At 49.7% G+C, this 18,478-nt stretch overlaps 1 protein-coding gene across 1 annotated transcript; it reads right to left on the reverse strand.

The window, feature by feature from the left end:
- Positions 1-3,383: 3,383 nt before the first annotated feature.
- On the reverse strand, positions 3,384-17,890 carry Adgrg3 (adhesion G protein-coupled receptor G3). The gene is made up of 12 exons (XM_090357027.1): positions 17,818-17,890; positions 16,344-16,494; positions 10,305-10,443; positions 9,969-10,115; positions 9,191-9,325; positions 8,317-8,356; positions 8,099-8,190; positions 7,848-7,960; positions 6,506-6,786; positions 6,242-6,335; positions 4,903-5,177; positions 3,384-3,580 (listed from the first exon to the last, which is right to left on the reverse strand). Exons 1-12 carry the CDS (start codon positions 17,888-17,890, stop codon positions 3,468-3,470), a joined length of 1,653 nt encoding a protein of 550 aa, XP_090213153.1. The 3' UTR covers positions 3,384-3,467.
- Positions 17,891-18,478: the final 588 nt, after the last annotated feature.

Consider the following 18,478-nt stretch of genomic DNA (forward strand, 5'->3'; position numbering starts at 1 on the left):
GAATGCATGCATGTGCACCACACAAACACAATCAGAAGAAAAATAATAGAGCAAGGAGCATAGCATTATGAGTTTACTCTGGATTATATTCATATTTGTGCTACTGCAACCATATACTTTTTTTTTAGTGTTCCTGGAACTCAGGCTTGAGCATAGTAGGCAGATGCTTGACCACTTTTGAGCCATATCCCCAGCCTTACTTGTTTTAGAGAAAGAGGTCCATTAAAATCTTAATATGATGCTTTGTAGGGCTGCATATGAGTTCAAAGAAACACTGTCAACATCTTAAGAAGGTTGCATTTGATTGGGGAAACTTAAGAATTGTCTCAATTCTGTTTTTTTGTATTGTGGAGTATTATTCAGTCATGAGAAGGAGAAGGTAGAGACTGTAAAAACTGAAAAAGTGGTAAAGTTTATTTTGGTTTACAGCTTTGGAGGTTTAGCTGGCTTTGCTTTTAGGCCTGCATGGGACAGTACATTAAGATGGGTGTGCCTGGCAGAGAAAGCCTATTTGTACCGTGTCTGGGAATGAGAGAGGAGAAAAAAATCAGGATCCTACAATCCCTTTCAAAAATACACCTGTGATCACCACCCCACCAATGTCCTACCAGACCCCAGCTCCTAAAGATTCTACGTCTCAATGCAGCCACGGGCTGCAACCAACCTTAAGCACACATGCCTTTGGGAAACATTGACAATAGCATTGAGGAGTTAGACAGGGACCCGGAGCTCATGAAATGGGAGGAGGGCCTGGGAAGGGGAGGCCAGGGGAGAGCAGGGAACACTGGTAGGATGTGGAGTGTGGGGCTAAAGGAATGACAGATGTCACTCCTCTCAAGTACTCATTTACACCTCTGCCCACTCCCCTCTCCCTTCCCTAAAGACAACCACTCTGATGTGTTCTTTTTCTAAAGTGTGTATTTTGTGGGCAGATGGGTGTGGGTCCATGCTAATGACCCCTCATTCTTCCAGTGACTCATACCAAGCACATAGCATATACACATACATATGTGTATATATATATATATACATATAGTTGGTTCTGAGGCTTGAACTCAGGGCCTGGGCACTGTCCTTGAGCTTTCTCGAGGCTAGCACTCTACCACTTGAGCCACAGCACCACTTTTGGCTTTTTCTGTGTATGTGGTACCAAGGAATCAAACCCAGGGCTTCATGCATGCTAGTCAATCATTCTACCATTAAGCCACATTCCCAGCTCCTCCCTGCCTTTTTTTAACCGAAAAATACAAAGAGTGCTCTGGGTTTTCTTTGATCCACAGCTGCCTACTTTCCTTCTGCAGACTGGAACCCAGGGAGGGGCCTGGAATATTTCAGTACCCTGGTAAAGTTGTTTTGGTTGCTGTCTGCAATGATTTTCAATCATTTAATATTAAGTTCCCTAAAATGAGAGCCTAGGGCAACTGGGTTCTATTTCTTATATATCTTCTATATTATATGAAAATACTGGGTGTGAAGAAACTTAGGCATGCCTTGGCTTACAGGCTCAGTGGGGCTGGGGAGTCACTTTGGCATTGCCCCAGGTAGGGAAAGGACCCAGCCCCTCAGCCCCTGCCTGGCCCTGGGCTTGCAAGGTATGGGAAGTGGGGCGGGGGTGGGGGGGGACGGTGATAAGGAATGGAGATTTCCAGAAAAAGAGTATCACCAGTGTTGTTTATGCCTCCTGCCTGTGCTAGGAAGCCTAGCCTCCAGCTTGTGGACAGACAGCCTACAGAGCCTGCCTGGGGAAAGCTACTGGAGTAGGAGCAAGATGTCAGATTCTTCTTTTTCCCTTGGGGTAACAGTTCCCAGAGAAGGAATCAGTACCCAGGGAAGCCCAGTCTTGGTTTCAGCCCAGCCTGTGTTGGGCAGGTGTCTGAGACCCCCTCCCCACCCCACCCCTTCCCACCACCTGCAAAATCCTTGTCATGTCTTTGGCAAGTCAGATGTGGGAGGAGGCAGTCAACTAATCCTGAATTGATGCTGGACACGAGTGTTGTTGTCACTTTTTTCTCCAGATAAGTCAAGGACTTTAACACCCCTGTTCTGTGAAGGGACAGTGGCTCTCAGGAAGGTGACTTGGCAGGCCTGGGGTCACACAGCTCCTGAAAAGCAGAGTCAGGATGGAAACCTAGCCTGGCAGGCCTGAGCAGATGTTTCTGGAACTACTTAGGTCTCCAACTTGGACAACTTAGGAGTAAGGGAGCCCTAAGAAAAACAGATGTCTGAGAAGATAGGACCCCCAGTCTGTCCACAAAAACAGACTGTGGCTCCACAGATAGTGTTTGCAGCCCACCATATCCCTTCTGAGAACACAGGTCTTGCACACTTGCACAGTGTGGCCTTCCTGACTTTGATGCAAGGAAGGAGGAGAGGCCCTGGTCTGGGGAAGAAGAAACTTCGGAGGCTAGGGACACCAGGGCCAGGAGTGGGGGGTTATGTAACTTCTATGCTGCCACCTGCCTGTGCTGGTACACAAAGGAGACTCTTCTCCCCCTCCCCCTCCCTCTCTTCCTCCCTCCTTTCTCCTCTCCATCCTCCCCCTTTCACCTCTGTCCTTGTCATTTCTGCTGCCTTTTGCTTCTTACTGAGGAAACCTGCCAGTGGCTGGACATGGAGGCCTAGCTACTGGAAATGACTTAAACCAGCTGGGTCCAGCCTGAAGTGGCCACCTTGATGAAAGAGCCTGCCATGATGGGGCCAAACTCACACGTTCATTTGCTCAGCTAATGTGTATTTATTGAAATCTTTGTGCCAATATTGGGTTGGGCTGGGCAGACATCGTGAGGAAGGCAATCCAGGAGCCCTGACTCAGGAGACTCATCTCACCCTCTCCTTACTTGCCTCTTGACCCCACACACTGACCAGGTAGTGAGGGGGGCTGGCCTGGAATGACTACTTCTGTCCACACCCCTGGCACCTATGGAGGGAGGGAAAGAGGTTCCAAATAGCATTGGCATGGAGTGGTATTCTTAGAAACTCAGTTCCCCAGGCACTGGAGGGGCCACGGTCACTGCGGGTGGGGGCAGGAAGAGATCTGAGCAAAACACACCTCCAGCCACGGCAAATCCAGTGTCCCAGAGCATAATGGGCCCTGCCTGGCCCTGGGGTGGGAGTAGGGATGGGGGAGTAGAGCACTGGGCTCCTGCAGGCTTGCACCAGTGACTCTCCTCTTTGGGCTCAGGCCCCTCTTTGAGACCAAAGGTGGGAGACCACAGAGAAAGGCTGCTGTGCTTTGGGGGTAGGGCAGAGGGTAAATGTGACTTCAGGAACTTGAGCTTCCTGAAGACTTGTGCTGCTGGCTTCCTAGATCCACAGACCTATCTGGATGGGACCTTCAAAGCCATGGGGTCTAACCTGGCCCCATTTTCTCCCTCCCCAGGCAGCCTGTACAGAGAAGGCCCAGAGAGAGGCAGGGAATTGCCCAAGGTCACGCAGTAAACCAGAGCTGAGAGCCGAGCTGCAGTCTCCTACTCCTGTGACACAGAGTGCACCTGGTCCAGGCGGGCAGTCCCAGAGGATGAGGACATGGTGCTCTGCTTTGGGAAGTAGAGGCTGATGAACCAGCAGAAGATGAAGACACCTGTCATGGAGAGAGGGCTTCGATGAGCCTGGGGTAGGCCACAAGAGGTGGAGGTATGCAAGCACTTAAGAAAAAAAATTAGGCAAAAATGGACCTACTCCTTAGACCCAAACAACACTCTTAGAAATGGTTAAAAAATGACCTTGAGGGCTGGGAGTTTGGCCTAGTGGTAGAGTGCTTGCCTAGCATGCATGAAGACCCAGGTTCAATTCTTCAGTACCACATACATAGAAAAAGCTGGAAGTGGTGCTGTGGCTCACGTGGTAGAGCTCTAGCCTTGAGAAAGCCCAAGGACAGCGCTCGGGCCCTGAGTTCATGCCCCAGGACTGGCAAAAAAAATGACCTTGAAATAAAATTGCCACATATATCTATTGCAGACAAGAAAAGGCAGATTAAAAGCAGTTCTAGACCCACAAATGAACCACTAGTGGATTCCCCCCCCACTATCCTTCTATAAAGGATATATTTCATCAAGAAGAGGAAGACATGGAGCAGAGGAAATTAGGTGCCAAATTGGAGAAATACAAACTGAGTATTTAAAGAGAATTTATAATAAAAAAAAGCCCCACTATACAATAGGAACAATATTGAGAAGAGTTCAATGGGAAGTTGAACTGACCTGAGGCTTTTGCTGTCTACCAGAGGAAGAGAGAAACCCTGAATAACTCAGGGTAGACTTAATTATCATAACTTAGATAAGAATAGTAGCATTATATAGTATTTCAAGATGTGTTTCTCCCAGGCCCTTAACCTTTGTGATTTTCTCAATGTGAACTCGTAATTCTTCAGTTGGAGTCAGTCTCAGATAACCCAGAAATAATAACTTCGATTGTTATTAATTTAGAGCCCCTGTTCAAGAGGCAAGACCTAGCTGGGGCGAGTGCTAGATAGAACAATCATTTTCTTCCTTCTGGGAAGCTCTGGAGACTGTATCATGTACCCATCCAGTCACCTGACCTTGCTCATGTGATTGAATCTCACAGTGCTCTGATTGGGCTAGAGATGGCCACCTGATAGGTCCTGGAGAGTTGAGGCAGCCATATTGGGTTGACAAAATAATTCAAGAGTTTCTACATATGCTAGGAGAGACAGCAACCAACTTGGGAATGAAAGATAGGAGAAAGTATGCCTTGGGTTCGAGTGGCTTTTTCGGACCTGAGTCACAGCCCCCACTGGGTCAGCCCCTCTTGCTGCCCTGGATTCTAAGAGAACTTTGGAGACTTACAATCAGTGTCTTGGGATTGAGCTCCTCTGGGCGGGATCCTGTTTCATGTAAACCCCTCTCCCCCACCTCCTGAGACCTCCTTGGCAGGGAGCCTTACCTTGCAGGGAGTTGAGAAGGGCAAAGATATAGATGGTGGACAGGCCCAGGGGCGTGAGGATGGCCAGTCCCCAGGTCATGCCCACCAGGCTCGAGAGGCCCAGCACGGTGAGGATTGCCTTCCAGTTCTGCCCCGGCTCCTTGCCTGCCGTGACACTGGACAGACTGAAGATCTTCCAAGCCACCATGGCTAGCACCCCGGCACTGAAGAGGAAGATGAGGAGGAAGTAGCCGTGGACGGTGACATAAAGGGCCACTTCTTTCTGGAACCAGCACCTGGAGGAGGTGGGTAGCCACTGTGACCAGAGGAGGTGACCCCTGACCAGCAAGCCCCAGAAATCTTAAACTAACCCTAATGACCAAGTAGATGCCCTCTACCCCCACTTTCCTACCCAGCCACCCTCTCCTGCTGGGTACGAGCCATTCACAGGTCCAGTCACCATTGGTATGAAAAGATCAAGTCAGCCCCAAAGGCCATTGTATCGCCGCAAATGATGGAGTCAAACCCTGAACTAGCTGCCACCCTGTAAGTCAGAAGATTGGGTGAACACTTCCAGCCATCTGCTCATCCCATGGAACCCTCCAGAAGGACCATGATGACAGCTTTTCCATGGAAAGTGACTCTCCGTCCCGTGTAGTCCTCTGACACTCACATGCATTTAAGTGACCCATTCCTCCTGCGTCTGGGACAGGCCTCAGGCTCTACCAGCCCATCTAAGCACAGAGCCCTGGCCCTGGAGTGGGTACTACAAGAGATCACTAGTAGGGTTCTGAGCCCAGCTGCCCTGCTCCCTGCATTACAGGAGGCCTGTAGGACTCATGCTTCCCATTGGACAGAGGGGGAGACTGAGGCTTTGTGGGAACACAGACAGGCTTGCCCAAGGCCCTGCCCGTGGCACTCAGCCGCAGAGCCTTGACCCATCCAGGACTGCTTAGACTTGTGGGTGGGTGGTGTCTTGCACAAGGTCACCTGAGTATGGGACAGGTGGTTGAAATCCCAGTTTGCCTTTTCCAGGCTGATCACTGGGCACGGGGCAGGGGCTGCTTCTACACATTGCCCAAGTAGGGGGATCACAGAAGCTGTGGGTGGCCCAAACTAGGGAAAGGCATTCTGCCTCCTGGTTCATTCCCTTCTCCCTGTCCAGAGCCCCTCCTCTCCCTTTCATTTTTCTTTCCAGGCCTCAGTTTACCCAGCTTGGCCACTAGCCAGCAGGATGTGAGAAAATCTTGTCCCCCTGGACAGACTTGCCCTTTCTTCCTAGGATACCCTCCTCCCCAGTCTTGAGACATGAAGCCAGGTTCTGACAGCACCCCCCCACCTCCACCTCACCCCCACTCACAGCTCCAGTGAGGTGCGGTTTTCCTGGTCACGGATGGTGTAAAGCCCATAGCTGTTGGCACTCCCAGTTCCAATGACCACAAGAGCAGGCAGGCCTGGGTGTGAGGGGAAGACATGTGGCATTTTCTGGGGCATGTGCCCCTCTGACCCCCTCCAACGTGCCATTCCCTCCTGCCCTGGGCTTATTGAAAAGACATTTATCTCTCTCCTTGAGTGATCTGCGCTCTCTGCCATCTCCAGTCTCCCCCACCCCTGCAGCTCCTACCCCAGCCTAGCAGGCTTAGCTTCAGGAAGTAGTGTCCAAAGTAAGTGTTGAAGACCCGGATCACGAGCAGGTAGAGGTGAAAGGCTTCCAGGCCCATCCAGGTGAAGGTACAGAGTAGGAGGTAATGGAAAATGGCAGCTCGGACCCAACAGGAAGCAGGGGAGCCTTGTGCGTTGCTCCCTGAATTGACCAGGAAGGCTAGATTCAGGAGGAACAGGCTGCTGCTCAGAGCTATGTGGATCTTGGGGGCATCTTCAGACTTGAACCTTTGCAGGGAGAGCCTGGGGTGAGAAACAGTAATGAGAGACCCCAAGGAATGGCGGCTTCTGTGGGAGACCCCAAGCCCAGCCACCCCACCATCTTGGATCCATCCTTACAACCCTGGCTCTCATTCCAATGGCCAGATTGTACTCGATGGTCCAGATAAACCCCTGCCAGCATCCAGCATGGAATGTCTGACCCCGACATGCACATGCACATGCACACATGTGCATGTACACACACGTGAGCGGGTCTGTACGAGTGGGTCTATGCTACTGCCCCTTTTCTGATTTTCCTTACTAGATTTTGCATCATAGCAGGTATTTGGAGAAGGGGACCACACACTGCAATTGTTGCCATCTCTAGTTAGTCTATAATTATTTCAGAGTGAACTGCATTTAAAGAAAGTCTTCAATTTGCGGGGTTTATTTCTGTCTGAGCATCTATGCCACTGTGACATCAGTCTGGAGCTCCTGAAGCTCTGAGTGGGGCATGTTATGACATGGGTGACTAGGAGAGGAATTTGTGAGAGGCAGAGAAAAACAAGTCCTGGGGTGGAGTGGATTGCTTAAACTCCTGGATCTAACCCTATTTGAAGGCCACGTAACTTGGGTTTTTCAGTTATATGAACCATATAGGCTTTAATGTGATTAGGTCAATCTTACAACTGAAATAATGGACAGGTGGCCCTCTCCAGCCCTCCTTTGTCATGGAGACTTAAGCAGAGGAGGGGCTAGGCACTCGTGCCTCATGCCTATAATCCTAGGGTGAGATCTGAGGATCTCAGTTCAAAGCCTGCCCAGGCATGAAAAGTCCATGAGACTCTTACTTCAATTAATGATCAGAAAACTAGAAGTGGTGCTGTGGCTCAAAATGACAGAGCAGTAGCCTTGAACAAAAGAGCTCAGGGACAGCACCCAAGCCTGGAGTTCAAGCCCCACAACCAAAGAACAAACAAACAAACAAACAACAACAAAGGAAGAGGAGCGCTATGGGTAAGAGACAGTACATTCAGGGCACCTTTTACTCAGCCCTCTGTCTCCCTGGGCTAGGAGGGGGCTGGGGGCGCAGGGTCACCCACCTCAGGATAACATAGAGAAGCATGGTGAAGGCCAGGAAGATCATGGAGACACCACAGCCTGCCTGGGAGACGCGTGTGAGGACCTGGACAGTGGCCATGTCCAAGACTGGCCTCTGTGGATGACCCCAAAACCAAGTCTACATTAGTTAGAGGCTGGGCTCAGGTACCCCCCCAAAAGTTCTACCAGGCAGCTTTCTTGGGTTGCTGGAGGTCTGGGGGAGGCCTGGGGGCAGGACAGGGCAGGCGGTTACCAGTAGCAGGGCAAAGAAAGTCAGGTGGTCACAGCGGCAGACGGTCCCCTCAGCCTTCAGCTCAGTGGAGCAGCCCCTGGAGTTCCAGTCTCCTGTGGACCACGGAGGGGAGGTGAAGGAAGAGGAAGAGAACAAGATGAAGGGTGGTAGGGGCCTGGCCCCCATAGGAGCCCCCAGCTTCCCACCCAGCTCACCCCAGAGGGTCCTCCAGGCCCTACCTGTAGTCCTGTCCCAAAACACACAGGTGATGATCATGTTCTGAAACCAGAGAGTGGGGCTCAAGAGGAAGGAAGGCCTCCCAAGGTGTAGCCCACGTGTACGTGAGGTGGAAGGTCCTCAAGTGGTTTGCATGGGAAAACTGCTGTGTGTGTGTTGCTACTGGGGCTTGAACTCAGGGCCTGGACAATGTATCTGAGCTTTGTTGCTCAGGGCTGGTTGCATGCTACTTGAGCCACAGCTCCATTTTTGGCCTTTAGGTGGTTAATTGGAGGTAAGAGTCTCATGGATTTTTCAAACTATGATCCTCAGATCTCAGCCTCCTGAGAAGCTAGGATTACAAGCATGAGCCACTGGCATCTGGCTGACAGCATCATTTGCTGGACCCTGGACCAGCATGTGAGGGGTGTGAGAGTGCTGTGAGCTGTGGTGGGGGGACAGCCTGTCTGCGCCTGGGCCCATGGGGAGTGTTGTATGAGTGCCCACAAGTGGGTGTCTATACAGGAGTGAGCACAGGAGACAGGACACAGTGCATGTGCACATATATTCCTGGGCACTGTGTATATGTGGCTCTAATGGCTGTTCCCAGGTTTGGGGCCCCTGGTGTCTGCTCTGAGCTCAGAGCGTGAGTGTGTGTGTGTGTGTGTGTGTGTGTGTGTGAGTGTGTGTGTATGTGTGTGTGTGAGTGTGTATGTGTGTGTGTGTGAGTGTGAGTGTGTGTATGTGTGTGTGAGTGTGTGTGTGTGAGTGTGTGTGTGTGAGTGTGTGAGTGTGTGTGTGTGTGAGTGTGAGTGTGTGTGTGTGTGAGTGTGAGTGTGTGTGTGTGCGTGTGTGTGCGCGCCCAGTATTCTGGCCAGCCGAGGGTGGAGGACTCACAGGGGGTTGACGCCGGTGGGAGAAGGTGATCTCCAGAGGCTCTGACAGTCCCGTGATGGGTGTGTGGCCCACGCTCAATCCCACCATGTGACTGTTCAGCACACGACTGTCATTGTCCAAGCGGAGCCGGGGGCCCTGCAAGGATGATAGGGGAGGCCAGGCTGCAGCTGCAGGAACTGGGGGCCATTGCCTAGAGGGCAGTCTGAGGCTCAGGGACAAGGGGACAGGGCACATGGGTCATCTTCTTCCCACTACTCTGTCATCTTGCTTGCCCTAGCCTGGGCTCTGCAGACCAAATCACCTGCGCCAAGCTATGCACCTGGCAGCGCTTCATTGCTGAGCTTCAGAGCCCCTCCGCCCTCTTAGCTAGAAGGACACAGGCTGAGACTAGCCAAGAAATAGGGAGTACCTCCAAGTGAGTGAGTGCCCCCCATATCTGGGGACACACATACAAATACAGGGGGACAAGCACCCACCTCTGAGTCTACACACCTGACACATACTTGCAGGGTTGCATCTGAGGCTAGGCAATCGTAGTTACCAGAAGAGAAAAGGGCATGCATGCTTTACACAAGGATATGTGAACACTTGCACCCCACTCATTAGTGGGGGGCACTGGAGTCTGCAGTCCATGAACTCTAGAGACCTGGGTGGGCAGTTGGTGTGGGGGTAGGGATGCTCACCCTTTCCTCCATTGACACCAAGGGAGGGCAGGCTAGGTCCTGAGACCTCTGGCAAAGCTAGCATTGAACCTGACACCTGCCCAGAGTCCTCCTACCTTGAACACATCTCCCATGCTGATGTCCAGGACAGTTATGGCCAACCAGACCATAGACCCATTGCTGGGTAGGGCTGCAAAAAGGCTCTTGGGAAGGCGGACTCGGTCGGGGGGCTCATCCTCACCCTTGGCCACCAGCCTTGGAATCTGTAACCACACACCCAGAGCTGTCATCTTACCCCAGGTCCCCACCACCATGCAAAGCTCTCTCCCAAGGGACCTGCAGAATTAAGCTTTGCTGGCTTTCTCTGCATGCTGAAATGCAGGCCAAGGATGAGAAAGTCAGGCCAGATGAGGGGTCTGGGGGCCTCTTCTGCTGCTCGGGGGTCTTCTTACCTGAGAGGACTTGAGAGAGAAGAGCAGGTCTTCTGAGATGTCAGTGCTGATATTCTGGACCAAAGCCTTCACAAATGGCATGTCCACTGTCCCCATGGAATTTTTGTTCAGCAGGTAGGACTCATAGTACAGCCAGTACCTGCAAAGGGCCAGGGCTCAGGAGAGTGAAGTTCTTGCAGGTTGAGTTGCCCACTCATCAGAATCAGGTGATAGCTGCTCACTCAGAATATCTAAGACTCACCAAGCCCTGGTGGTTCACACCTGTAATTTAGCTACTCAGGAGGCTGGGATCTAAGAATTGTGGTTCAAAGCGAGCCAGAGCAGGAAAATCCATGAGACTCTTATCTCCAATTAACCACCAGAAAATTGGAAGTAGTGCTATAAGCTCAATGTGGTAGAGTGCTGGGCCGTGAGTTTGGCCTAATAGTAGAGTGCTTGCCTAGCATACACGAAGACCCCAGTTTGATTCCCTGGTACCACATACATAGAAAAAAAAAGCCAGAAGTGGTATGGTGGCTCAAGTGGTAGAGTGCCCAGCCTTGAGAAAACCAAAGGACAGTGCTCAAGCCCTGAGTTCAAGGTCCAGGACTGGCAAAAAAAAAAGTGGTAGAGTGTTAGCCTTTATTGTTGTTGTTGGTCATGGGGCTTGAATTCTGGGATGCATGCTGTCCCTGGGCTCTAGAGTTCCTGAGTTTGAATCCCACAACTGACAAAAAAAAATCAGGGCCGGGAGTTTGGCCTAGTGGTTAAAGTGCTTGCCTAGCATGCATGAAGACCCGGGTTCGATTCCTCAGTACCACATACATAGAAAAAAACCAGAAGTGGTGCTGAGGCTCAAGTGGTAGAGCTCTAGCCTTGAGAAAGTCCAAGGACAGTGCTCAGGCCCTGAGCTCAAGCCCAGGACTGGCAAAAAAAAAAATCAGAGGCTCTGGGGTCACCAGAAAGGAGAATGATGGCTCGGGAGCAGCCAGGCTGGCCTTGGGGGATTTCAACTATGGCTTCCACTAAGAGCTTTTAAATATGTAAAACACTAAATTTACCACTGTAACTGTTTAGAAGTGTAATATTCAGTGGCAGTAAATGCCTTCAGATGTTGCATACCCATCACCACTATCTAGTCCCAGGGACTTTTCTTCCACACAAAAGCTCATGAAGCAGTCACCCCTTACTTCCACCCCTTCAGACTGCCAATCTGCTGGATGGCTCTGTACATTTTCCTATTCTGAGTATCTCATGCATGAGGAATCATGCAATATGTGGCCTTTTATACCCAGTTTCTTTCACCCAGCAGAGTGTTTTCAAAGGTCATCTATCTAAACATGTGCTATCACTATTGTATTTTCTGTGTGTGTGTGTGTGTGTGTGTGTGTGTGTGTGTGTGTGTGTGTGCACGCCCGTGCACGCATGTGCACTCTGCTTGAGCCACAGCTCCACTTCTGAATTTTGAGTGGCTAATAGAAGAATAAAGAGATTACAGATTTTGCTGCCCTGGCAGGCTTGAAACTGCAATTCTCAGATCTTAGCTTTCTGAGTACCTAGAATGATAGGCTCTTGGCTGAGTTTAAATTCTTCCTTCCCTGTCCCATTTCCTAGATTTCGATAAATATTATTTTATATGATTGGAGGTACAGAGGCATTGTACCTTCAGGTTCCTCCCCTAAGACTGGGTTTAGAGTCTTGAGCTGCCCAACTGTCTACAGCAATGGCCATACCTGCGGTGCATGGTGGTTTCAGCTCCTCTCCCCCTGCTGCCATGCTCTCCCTTCATTTAATTGTTTTATTATTTATGATAGCCACCCTTACAGGTGAGAAGTGATTTTTCTTACGAAGTTTTTCATTGAGTTTCCTTAATGACCAATGCTATTGAACATCTTTTTATGGGCTTGATGGCCTTATATATCGTATTTGATTAATCTCTCAGAGCATATTAGCAAATTTATTGAGTTCTAACTATATACTAGGAACTTGGTCTTTGTACCAGTACTGTGGCTTAAACTCAAGGCTTCACACTCTCACTTTTGGATTTATTGATTTACTTTTTGTCTGTCATGGGGCTTGAGCTCAGCCTGGGTACTGTCCCTGAGCTCTTCAGCTCAAGGCTACTGCCCTACCCCTTGAGCCAAGCCCCACTTCCTGTTTTCTGGAGGTTAACTGGAGATAAGAATCTCCATTTCTTTGTTCCTTTTGTGTCAGAGCTGGTGAGCTGGCTTTGAACCTTGATCCTCCAAGTAGCTAGGATTACAGGCGTGAGCCACCTCACTGGCTTTTCACTTGGGGTTTTTTGCTCAAAACTAGTACTCTACCCTTTAAGCCACACCTCTTCTTCAGAGCTCCACCTTTGAAGCTGAACTGTGTATGAATGGACTGCTTGGGAACCCAGATGGAAAAGCAAACAAAGCCACTGGCTCTCTCCGTGGTGCTGAAATCTCACTACACTCTGGCAGGCAGAGTCCTGAGAGATGTTGCCCTTCCTTCCCTTTCAGGCAATCCTGAATGGATGAGGGCTGAGGCACGGAAGGAGAGAAGGGGAAATATATGTGGACTAAGGCTACTGGACAGGATCAGCTGCAGAGACAAAAGGCACCTTTTATTTGCTGCACTGAGGATCAAACCTAGGGCCTTGTGCACACCAGATTAGGCCCACCATGGAGATATACCTTACTCTGTGTATGTGACAGACAGTGAGTGAGAGTGAATGAGTGAGAGTGAGAGAGAGGGGGGAGTACTGAGGCTCAAGCTCACTAAGAGGGTACACTCAAGGCTAGTGCTCTATCACTTGAACCACAGTTCTACTTCAGGATATTCACTGGTTAATTGGTGATAAGAATCACAGATTTATCTGCCCAATGTGATTTTGAGCTGTGATCCTCAGATCTTATCCCTGTGAGCAGCTCAGATCACAAGCCTACATCCCTGGACATTTTTTTTGCCAGTCTCAGGGCTTGAACTCAGGGTCTAAGCACTGTCCTTGGGTTTTCTCAGGACTAGAGCTCTACCACTTAAGCCACAACACCACTTCTGGCTTTTTCTATGGATGAGGTACCAAGGAAAAGAACCTGGGTCTTCATGCATGCCAGGCAAGCACTCTTACCACTAGGCCAAACTCCTGGCCCCCTGGACATTTCTGAACAGTCAACCATTATCAAGGAAAATAAAAGAAATTCCAAAAGAGACTACAGAAAATGTATTCTCAAATGGAGAGCAAGTTGTGTAACTATACAAATACATGCAACCATTCTAGGTAAAGAGCCTAAGAAAACCACTCACCCAGAAACGAATTGTCCTGTCCATTGCCTGTTGATCCTAGCTTTTATTTGCCCTTCAGACAAAGCAGTAATATAATTTTTACTGTTGCCAAGTAAAATAGTAAATGCGTAAGCTGGGTGTGGTGGCTGAATTCAAGCCCCATGACCCACAAAAAAAAGGAAGGGAATGTGACCAGAAGACATACATAGTTTTCCTACTTCATGCATTAAAATATTCCTGTCAGGTGTGATGGTGTATGCTTGTAATTCCAGCACTCAGGAGACAAAAGCAGGAAGACTGAGAGTTTGAAACCAGCTCAAGCACACAATAATGTCACACACACTTGTGTTTGTGTGTGTGTAACACAACCCCACTCACTTGCCTGAGGAAATACCCCCCTGACCAAGTCCACAGGTGTAGACAGTCCATACAATGGTCTATTGTCTTGGCACCTGTTTTAATTTGTTCAGGTAGGGTTTTACTGTGCATCCCAAGCTGATCTCAAAGCTCCCGAGCTCCCAAGCTCCTCTTGCCTCTGCCTCCTGAGTACGGGGATTACAGGCATGGATCATGACAGCCTCCACATATGTCTTCCTAATCATTTTCAGGACTTGCTACTTCCTGCTTCCTGGGTGTGATTCACACAATGTGGACAACGGCTGGACTAGGGGGTGCTCTGGAGAATGGAGACATTAACAAGGTCTGGGAACTGGATTTTGACAGAGGGCTGGAAAACTGACAAAGCCCCAGGAAAGTGCTGGCAGGATACAGCTGGCTCTACCACATGAAAAGTCAACCGATTACTTGGACATTGGTAATGAGGAATAAACGTGAACCATGGCACCAGCTTGCCAATTGCCCAAGTTTGTGTAGATTTGTAGAGTGAACACCCCTCAGTACCACAGGGGCACCTGATTCTGTTTTACCATCACCTGGGCTCCCTCTTTAGGCTGCACCCCACTGTGGGAGCACCCCATCTTCACAGTCTCTGCAGCAGCCTTAATCCTGGCAGCTCCACCAGAGGTGGGGCTTCCCTCTGTATGATTCCTTGGTGGAATGCACTGCAATGTAATTCCACAGCCCAAACAACTAGACAGCCCAATGCAAAGCTAGTACAAATAGCAATAAGAATAAAGGCAAGATGAGGGCCAGGAGTGTGGCCTAGTGGTAGAGTCCTTGCCTAGCATGCGTGAAGACCTGGGTTCAATTCCATGGTACCACATACAAAAAAAGCCAGAAGTGGTGCTGTGGCTCAAATGGTAGAGTTCTAGCCTTGAGAAAGTCCAAGGACAGTGCTCAGGCCCTGAGTTCAAGCCCCAGGACTAGCAAAAAAAAAAAAAAAAGAAGATGAAATTAGAGCTGGTAGATGAAATCAGTCTGGTAGTTCATGCCTGTAATCCTAGCTACTCAGGATGTTAAGATCTGAGGATCAAAGTCCGAAGCCAGCCTAAGCAGCAAAAAGTCTGTGAAACTTTTCTTTCCAATTGACCACTGAAAAGCCAGAAGTGGAGCAGTGGCTCAAGTGGTAGAGTACAGCCTTGAGCAAAAAAACTCAAATTACAGCATGCAGGCCTCGAGTTCAAGCTACAGGACTGTCACATCCCACCCCCAAAAAATAGATGCTCAGTCTCACAGAGTGAGAAAAAATAAATTGTAACTGGTAACCTAATTAGAAGAGCTAAAATCCTATTCCTACAGAGAAAAAACAGAAGAATGTGGGTATCTGGGCTAGGTGAGTGCTTCTTTGGTTTGATATTAAATACACATACGAATTTAAATTGGGCTGCATTAAAACCAAATACTTTTGATCTTCAAGATACAGGGCTTAGAAAGTGGAAACAAATAAGATCAATATTTGAGGATTGTAATTTAATAAAGGACTTGTTCATAGTCTGTAATAAGAATACAAAGTCTTAAGGAGAACAAAGAAACCAGTTTAAAAGGGGAGCAGGAAAGAGGAAGGTTTAAAGAGTATTTCACCAAAGAAAGGTTGCAAGAGGCTCCTGAAGATATGCATGGTGGCTTCATTACATATTTATGAGTTGCAAATTAAAACCAGAGCCAGAGTGACCTGCCCCCCCCCCCCCGCCACTCTATGTCACTGCAGAGATTGCAATGCTACAAGTGGCACTGAAAGGGACTCTCCTTCCATTCTTCCTGAGAGCGCAATTAGCAGTCTTTCAGGAAGCAAAATACATAAACCATACTGCTGAGCAGTTTCTTTCCTGCAGATTCACTCAAAGAAATGGAAACATGTCCTCCAAGGATTTGGATTTCAACGTCCTTATCAACATTAGCCATGAGAGTCTAGCAGTGGAACAGATTCAAGCTCAATGTAACACACACAGGGCAACAATGCCTACTAAAACAGGAGGAAAGCTGGGGGCAGTGGCTCACACCTGTAATCCTAGCTACTCACGAGGCTGAGATCTGAGGATCTCAGTTCAAAGCCAGCTCATGCAATAAAAAAAAAAAGTCTATGGAGCAGCTATTTTCATGGTAGGCCTACCTCAGAAACAAGAGAAAATCTTACAAACAGAAGAGAAAATAAATGCCAATATATTCCAATATATTCATTGTGCAAAATACTATACAGCTATGAAAAGTACAAACTGCTCACATCCAAAAAAAAGAAAAGACATGAATTTTATAGGCATAATGAAGACACACAAAAGAATAAGTGCTGATTGTATTTGTAGGTATGTCTAGCTTGAGAACAGGTAAAATTTCTGGGTGCCAGGGGAGGGAAGCATTTTCTGCTCTCCCCTCCCTTCCCCATTCAGAGGGCCTCACCTCTGCAAATTTTCCACATCACAGGGGTTGCCTCCCTCCTGACTGCATTTGGTGAAGCAGTGAGCAATGTCCTTCACGGAGAAAGGGTCATACTGGTACCCGGTGGAGAGTAGGCAGGGGTTTCTGGGCTGTTCAGGGGTCTTCTTTTTGCCTGGGGAGGGGGCAGAGCATGAATAGGAGGCTGGGGGGTAGGGAGGAGGCTGGTGATGTAGATAGCGCCCAGCTGCCTTCAACCACAGGTACTGCCCACCTAGGTGAGATTCAACACCGCCTCCCTCCCAAGCCTTGGTTTCTCAGGTGAAAAGTTTTCTATGTTAGCACTCAGGAGAAGGTTTCACAGCCAGGCATCGGTTCACACTGTAATCCCTGCTTCTGAGGAGACAGATGTAGCAAGATTGTGATCCAAGGCAAGCCTGGGCAAAAAGCTAAAACATTTAAAGATTAAACTGAAAAGCAGGGCTGCCGCCGACCGGTGGCCCACACCTGTAAACCTAGCTACTCTAGCTACTCGGGAGGCTGAGATCTAAGGATCAGGGTTCAAAGTCAGCCCAGGGAGAATACTCTGAGAGTCTCTTATCTCCAATAAACTATTCAGAAAAGGCCAGAAGTGGCATGGTGGCTCAAGTGGTAGAGCACTAGCCTTGAGCAAAAGCTCAGGGACAGTACCCAGGTATTGCATTCAAACCCCAGGAGTGGGGGGCAGGGGAGGAACTAAAGTACAAAAGACTGGAGGTTTGGTTCATATGGCAAAATGCCTGCCTAGCAAGCACAGGACCCTGAATTCAAATCCTAGTAAGGCTTCATTTGTCAGTGCTGTTGCTTCTTTACTATCTCCTCCAGGGAGTCTGCCTGAGTTTTTCACCTCTGCTCCTTATCTACCATACTCTCTGGTGTGGATTCTGTGTTGTTTTGCTGTGACCCTCCCAGCCACACCTCCTGGGAAAGTAGAGAATACATGGCACTATGGCTGCTAGACCACCATGAGCCAGGCCAGGTCACCAGCTGGGATAAGCTCCAGTACTACACACCAGCTTTCTGGTGCTGAGATAGGGGCCTGGGTGTGTAGAGGGGTGTAGCAGAGCTAGAAGAAGGGCTCAGAAGGGCCAGGTGGAGTGAGGCACGGTGAGGGACACAGAGGGCAGCTAGGACAAAGCCACGCCCTTCAGCTGCCCCTGGGACCCCCTGGATCTCCAAGGGTCCAAAGGCCCTCAACTCTGCCCCAGGGGCTCAGAAGGTAGCAGAAAAGCTATAGTGAGCCTTGGCTGGGGTGTTGAGGAGCTGCCTCTGTCTCCCCCATCCATAAAGCACTGTCAAAGGGGAAAAGGGACCCTGGACTGGCCCAGAGAGACAGGTACCTTGTAGAACACCCCAACTTCCCACCTCCTGCCCCTGTCCCTGACTCTCTGCTTTATCCTAGGTCCCTTAGCAGTACAAGGTCTGCTGGGGGAGGCAGGAGGAGCGGGAAGCAGCTCACCTGAGGCCAGCAGTAGAAGAAGCAGGGCTCCCAGGCCCCTGAGGGTCGGTGACTGGCCAAGCCCTGCAGCCATCTGGTTCCCCGGTCCCAGGCTCTGTCCGTCTGCCCTGCCTTATGCCTTCCCCACACACTACTTCCTGCGGCCTCTTCTTCCCCTTCCTGATCAATGTTGTCAACGGGTGGTGATGCAAGGCAGGTGTGGGGAACTGTGTGCGGTTCCACCTGCAGAGGAAGCTGGCTGCACCCGTGGGGGGTGGGGGGAGCTCCCAGGGCCCTGCAGGGTGGGCACTGGATAGCCTTGGGGACGAGGCTTTAAGGACAAAGTGACAGGGACTCTGAGTCCCCCTCCAGCCTCTGTGAGCAGCCACAGCCCCGGGCCCCCTCAAGCTATGTGGAGATATCACAGAGCATGGCCATGGGGATGGGTCAAAGACTCAGGTGGTGCCTTGGTTTATACAAAGAAAGATGCCTGGGAGTTTGGCCTAGTGGTAAAGTGCTTGCCTAGAATGCACAAAGACCCTGTTTCCATTCCTCTGTACCACAAGCAGAAAAAGCCAGAAGTGGCACTGTGTCTCCAGTGGTAGAGCTCTAGCCTTGAGAAAGTCCAAGGACAGTGTTCAGGCCCTGAGTTCAAGCCCAGGACTGGCAAAAAAGAAAAAGA

This window comes from Megascapheus bottae, chromosome 24 (genome assembly GCF_031878675.1).
Source record: "Megascapheus bottae isolate mThoBot1 chromosome 24, mThoBot2.hap1, whole genome shotgun sequence".
In the NCBI taxonomy this organism is placed as follows: domain Eukaryota; kingdom Metazoa; phylum Chordata; class Mammalia; order Rodentia; family Geomyidae; genus Megascapheus; species Megascapheus bottae.

What these genes read in the sequence shown, in the direction of transcription:
- Adgrg3 (XM_090357027.1), bottom strand. Translation starts at nt 17,890, where the DNA reads ATGGCTGCAGGGCTTGGCCAGTCACCGACCCTCAGGGGCCTGGGAGCC. An exon ending in CTTTCTTTGCCCTGCTACTG is followed by an intron (nt 7,961 to 8,098) that starts GTAACCGCCTGC and finishes GGTCATCCACAG; the next exon opens with AGGCCAGTCTTGGACATGGC. An exon ending in CTTCTCTATGTTATCCTGAG is followed by an intron (nt 6,787 to 7,847) that starts GTGGGTGACCCT and finishes TTCTCACCCCAG; the next exon opens with GCTCTCCCTGCAAAGGTTCA.